The following is a 6036-nucleotide window of genomic DNA, read 5'->3' on the forward strand; positions in this document are numbered from 1 at the left end:
TGTTACTTTTAAAAAATTGTTCTTTTATTACTTCCCCAAAACTCTTATCAGATTCGTGAATTGCTAACTGATGCAAGCAACTGAGAGAGAACTAAAAAATCCTTTTTATTTCATTATGCTAATATTAATGTGAAATTATCCATTTCTTTCCCCTTAAGAACAGCTGACCAATTGAAGGAGCAGGCAGCATATGGACAGTATGCTTTGTAGGAGAAGATTTTTTTTTCATTTAAAATATGCCACAGATAACTCATACAAGGCAAATAAATAAATTTAATACTTTTTAAAGAGGCTACATAACAAAGAAAATGACTAAAGAAGGTTTTATTCTGGACAGTCGTCCAGCTTTGCTTTCTTCTGGTTACTTATGTGGCCCCATCACTGAGATGCTTGCTTGCCTGGCAGACTCTTTGGATCCGGGACACCAACACCTTCAGAGATTCCTTGACATCCTTGTTACGGAGTGTATAGATGAGAGGATTGAGAAGTGGGGTGATGACTGAGTAGAAAATAGCCACAATCTTATTGATATTTGACTCATATTTTACTGCTGGACGGACATACATGAAGATGAGGGTACCAAAGTAGATGGTTACTACAGAGAGGTGGGCTGTGCAGGTAGAGAAGGCTTTGCGTCGGGCTGCAGCTGAGGCCATAGCTAAGATTGTGGCCAGGATTTGGGCATAGGAAGCCATGGTAAAGGCCAGGGCTCCTAGGACAATGACAGTGCTAAAAGCATAGCCCACTGCTTGAATGACATATGTGTCTGTGCAGGAAAGGCGAAAAATCTGATCTGCATCACAGAAGAAGTGGTTGATCTGGTTTGGTGTGCAAAAAGAGATTTGTGCAAGGAGGAAGGAGGGGAACATGGGACAGAGAAATCCCACAAACCAGCAGATCCCAGCCAGGGTCACACACGTTTGGGGACTGAACAACAGTGCATAGTGGAGTGGGCGACAAATGGCAGCATAGCGGTCAAAGGCCATGGTGGTGAGGATGAAGAGCTCAGTGGCAGCCAAGGAGAAGAAGAAGTAATACTGAGTAATGCAGCTGGGAACTGAGATGACCCCTTGGACACTTAGAAAGTTGGCCAGCATCTTGGGCACAGTGACTGTGGTGTACCAGAGTTCTACTAAAGAGAGGTTGCAGATGAAGAAGTACATGGGAGTGTGGAGGCGCCCATCCAGGGCCACAAGGAGCACAATGAGTGCATTGCCTACTAAGGACAAGAGGTAGACCAGGAGGAAGAGGGAGAAGAAGAGCACCTGGAGATGTGGGGAGTTGGAAAATCTCAGGAAAACAAATTCAGTCACCAATGTGCGGTTGACTTTCTCCATTCCACCAGTTGATTCAACTGGACAAGGAAAGGGGAGGGGGTTGTTTGAAGATCTTAGATGTCCTCGTTTATGTGGTTATCTAGTTATCTCCGGCCAACCACTATGGATGCTCAGTCTCTCAATATTCCCTTCTGCTTACTTCTTGGCTACCTCTCACTTTCTAAACAGTGATGAGTACTATATTTCTTAAAAAGTAGAATACTGAATATTCAAGGCCATCTTTCTCCCCTAATTGAAATAGATACGTCACATTTCCCAGGAGTTCCCATAATTCCCAAGAATTAGAGGAGAAGTCTCTGAATCTATGGATCTTTCTAGACTGAGCATGTGACATGCCTTACTTCCACATATAGATTAAATCATATGTTGATATGTTGATGCCAACTTCTTTGGCATAAAATCCCCAGCAATTTATGAATTAGCCTGATATCTCTACATATTGCTTACTGTATACTCTTGTGCCCTCTCTGACCCTAAGATTCTTTTACCATCAAGCTTGTAGAGGATGTGGAATCTTCCTATTCTGTTATTCTCCTGTTCTGTCAATGGCCATTGGATCTCCAGAGGTAAAGATGGAGAGTGTGCTGTCCTTTGTACAGATTTCAATATGGGTGGAATAGAGGCCTTTCAGAGAGACTTCTGAATTTCTATCTCTCAGGCAGAATAGGAATAATCTTGCTTAGTTAATGGTAAGAAGAGGAACATGTTTCAAGAGGAGAGGGTAAATTCAGGCTGGAATTCTCAGGTGGGAATTTGGGGATGGATTAGGGTCTTTAAAGGGAAAACAACTATTATTGATGTGAGAGCAAACTCAAAGAGACCAGAAATGCAAACTCAGAGGAAACAGGCTTTCTGGGTTAACATTACCATTGGGAAGGATGGAGATAATAGTGTTGACACTATAAAGTAGGAGTTTTACCCAGATTTCCAGTTCTTGATTTTCTTTCTTTGAAGTGCCTCTAAAAATGGAAACACCAAAAGTATTCATCATTAGGAGTTAGGCTTATATGCTACACATCAAAAATCATGGGTAATTGTTCTGACACAATGTAAAGAGAAAAAGTGATATAATGCAAAACCCAATATCTGATATATATTCTCAAGGTGTCAGATTATTGTAAGATTACCAGTCACTTTAAATGTAGGTTTCTGTATCCAAATATCTTATCATAAAGACATTTTAATGTCATCAGAGACTATTTTAATTAAACCATTTATTTTGATGTCAGAGATTTGTTGTTAACAGAGAAAAGACTAGAGAAATTGTCAATTGTTAAAAAACAAGTATCACCTGAAATTTTCATATTCAGTGACTGGCAATGTTTATATTTGGAGTGTTTATTTACAGGCTACTTAATTTGAATGCATGCATTTAAACATGCTTATATCCACACAGAAATGCACACTTGAAGTCATAAAAAGACATTACCTTAATTGCTCATTTTCTTTCAATTCTCCTTTCACCAATTTGGTGAGGGCTTCAGCCAGTTTCCCTTGTTTAGTAGTCCTTTGTAGACCCTGCAAATCTGGCCTCACCCTGTATGTCCATAAAAATGTAATTTTAGGTTTACTAGTGGGAAAACTCATTCTAAATTCATTTTTCCTGAGCAATCTGCCAGCTCCTGGCATTGGTTGCTAAGTGATATGTTAGTAGAAACAAAACTCCAGACCCCAGCCTCCACTTTCTCCAGACCCCAAGTGTTTAAGAGGGGAGTTGAGAGGAGAGAAGTTGGTTATGCTTATGAGGAAGGCAAGGTTTGTGAAGACAGGCTATCCCTTCTTTTGCCCTTCCAAAGGGGTAAGAGAATTAATTTTCAATTTTTTTTTCCAGCCAGAGAAAAGGGGAGTTTGTGGAGAGCGGTGGCTTGATTTCTGGTTTCTTACCTGGATTCAGCCCCTGGGCTTGCTTACCAGCAGTATCTAATAAGAAAGGAGCCATATGGGAGATGATGTCATGGGACCTTAAGGCACAGAAGAAAGAGACAGGCCCTGCTTCCTTGAATTACTGCTTTTTCAGGGTCTGAAAGGTTATAGAAGATGAATTCTATCTACGGGGATAGGCCAAAATTAGGGTCAGGAAGGGTAGATGAGTTCAGGGCTGTGCTAGATTTTAGATCAAAGAGTACAAGCATTAGGAATTTGGTATAAGGCCTGTAGCTGAGACTTAATTGGAAGATGAAGATGATTAGGTGGCCAAGACTATGGGAGCTGGCTACCACTGTCTAAGTGAATCATTCCAAGAGCTAAAGCAGAAGCTTCTACCAGCAGAGAAGAGATGCAGCTTTACCAATTCTTTGTTCCTGTCCCCTCTCACTCCCAGCACCAGGTGGGCGTGGGGAGATGGTATGAGAGGTCAATTCTCTCCTATGTACTCCAGCTGCTAGTGCTGGCTGTTGACTGGGGTTATTAAAAAAAAAAAAAAAGAAAATTTAAAGTAAAAATTGTGATTGAAACTTAAAAATAAATAGGTCTTTGTGTGCAAAATTATACCTTAACAAAAAGAGGAAAAGGACCGCTTTATTAACAGTTTTAATACTTTTGAACTAAAGGTGACTCACAAATGAGGGAATCTGACTGAGGATCATTAAGGAAATCAGCTATCCAATGGATAGAGAGGGAACAAGCAGAGTGTAGCTTATGCCAGTTATTACAAACATAAAACTGTTTCAAATTTACAACTCATACCTTGAGATGACTTAATAAAAAAAAACCCTACATATTTACACACACACACACACACACACACACACACACACATTCTGATGCACATTTAACATTCAGCAAACATAATTGTCAAAGGCAGCTTTTCTTGTTCTTCAAGAACCAACAGGATCCTTCCATCTTCAGTGCCTTTGGTTTGTAAAATAGCAACCATCCTTCTTGATTTATTTAAGAAGACTTAACCAGCTGTCCTAATGCAATGACCTTTATATTCTGGTGTTTAAAGAGGACTATGGAGTTTGTTAGATTGGCAATTAATTGGACCTACAGGTTCTAAGCCAAACACTTCATCTATTTTTAGTGGCCTGAAGCCCAGAGAGGAAATAAGGAGGTGGCTTTTTGAGTCATCCAAGTGGTGTGTACTAACGTGAAAACTGGAGTCCTCTGTTCTTCTGGTCCCCAGGTTTATCTGTTGGCTTGTATTTTTAATCATATCTTTAATTCTCACGTGAATGATTTTGTCTTTCCTATGGGACTGGGAAATTTTCTCAGTATCCATGTCTCACAAGACCCTTCTTTTTCCAGGGACAGATTCTCAGCATGCTGCCAGACTCAGGATGGGAGGAATAGATTTGTGCCTGACACTTTTACTTTTTTCCCCATTTATATTTTTTCCCTTCCATATATTTTTTTTCCTTTTTAATGATACTGCTGGCCAGTGATTGGTACTGACATAGAATGGGTGAGGTCAGGTGGTTTTACAGGGAACAACCCCAAATTCACCTCTAACCATTGAGTTAACTCACATAGAGAATTCTGTGGATGGCAAGAAAATGTGAAAAGTTACATTGTTCATTTCTCTCCCACCAAACTATGGCTTAATCTTTACCTTATATTGTTCAACAGTGGTTACTTTCATGTGTATCTCTTCTAATCTGACTTTCTTCACAGTTTTGCAAAGAAAAGTGACATAATCAATTGTTTTCTCAGAGATATCTTAAAGTTCATTTTTAATAAAATTATATATTTACCTGGTTTAAAAACTAAATAGTAAATGAAAATACAAAATAAAAAGTAAACTATTTTGATACTTCTCAAGAAGTTTCAGAGGGAAACTTGAATGAGAGAAAAAGTGAATTCTCTAACGTGAGAGAGATGAAAGTGCAATTCCTTAATTACTAGTTCAGATTCTAGGCATGAATATTACAGTGCAAGTGACGATAAGAACAACTTCCTGTTGGAGAATGGACAGGGTGGGGCAAAAGGACTTTCTGAGTATAATTCAGCCCAATCCCTCACCTCAGCAACTGATGGAGGATTTTTTTCTTTCTCATTAATCACCTCACATTTTTTCTAGATAGGGGAAGAAGTACTCCAAACTCCTCTTCAGTTCAGTGAAGCTCCAAATATCCTTTGAAGCATCCTATGCTGACTTTTCTGGGCTTTAGTTGACTCTCTCTCTCTCTCTCTCTCCCTCCCTTCTAAAATAGGGATAGCTCAAAATAGTTCTGAGCTATTGGAGGGACTATGTGGCTCACCTTCATTAATTACACTCCACCTTTATGTTTCTAATCTGTTTTGAATGATCAAGGACAGGCTTTAGGCAGAGGTCAGGAATGGAGAGGTTAATACTCACCAATGATGAGAATGAACCTGGAATGATGCTCAGCTGGTTTAAAAAGAAAGGGCACAGTTTTTGTCTTAGAAAAACAGTGAGAAAGATCAACTGAGGAAGAAAGTTTGGAGAGAAGTTACAAGTGCCCCTCTTTTGGAACTATATTCAGCCTAGATGTTAGGGGCTCCTTGAGGCTATGAATCTTCAGAAAATTCTTCCAGTTTATTTTTCATTTATCAAGCCTTCAAGCTCTGGGATGGTTGCCCTGGGTGTGGATTGTTATTGGTGTGAGACTCTTCTCGGGGGAATGTCCCTCCCAAGACCCAGGCACACAGAGGTGGCACAGAGAGATGATTGTCAGAAACTTGGCAAACAAACAACTTCCTCAGGGACAAAGAGCTCTGTCAGGGCAGGCTGCTCCCT

At 39.9% G+C, this 6036-nt stretch overlaps 1 protein-coding gene across 1 annotated transcript; it reads right to left on the reverse strand.

Annotated features, from left to right (window-relative positions):
• Positions 1-365: 365 nt before the first annotated feature.
• LOC143402075 (olfactory receptor 6Q1-like) lies at positions 366-1337 on the reverse strand. The gene has a single exon (XM_076859560.1). It carries the CDS (start codon positions 1335-1337, stop codon positions 366-368), a length of 972 nt encoding a protein of 323 aa, XP_076715675.1.
• Between the last annotated feature and the right edge of the window lie 4699 nt (positions 1338-6036).

This window comes from Callospermophilus lateralis, chromosome 6 (genome assembly GCF_048772815.1).
Source record: "Callospermophilus lateralis isolate mCalLat2 chromosome 6, mCalLat2.hap1, whole genome shotgun sequence".
NCBI classification, from domain to species: domain Eukaryota; kingdom Metazoa; phylum Chordata; class Mammalia; order Rodentia; family Sciuridae; genus Callospermophilus; species Callospermophilus lateralis.

What these genes read in the sequence shown, in the direction of transcription:
- LOC143402075 (XM_076859560.1), bottom strand. Translation starts at nt 1,337, where the DNA reads ATGGAGAAAGTCAACCGCACATTGGTGACTGAATTTGTTTTCCTGAGA.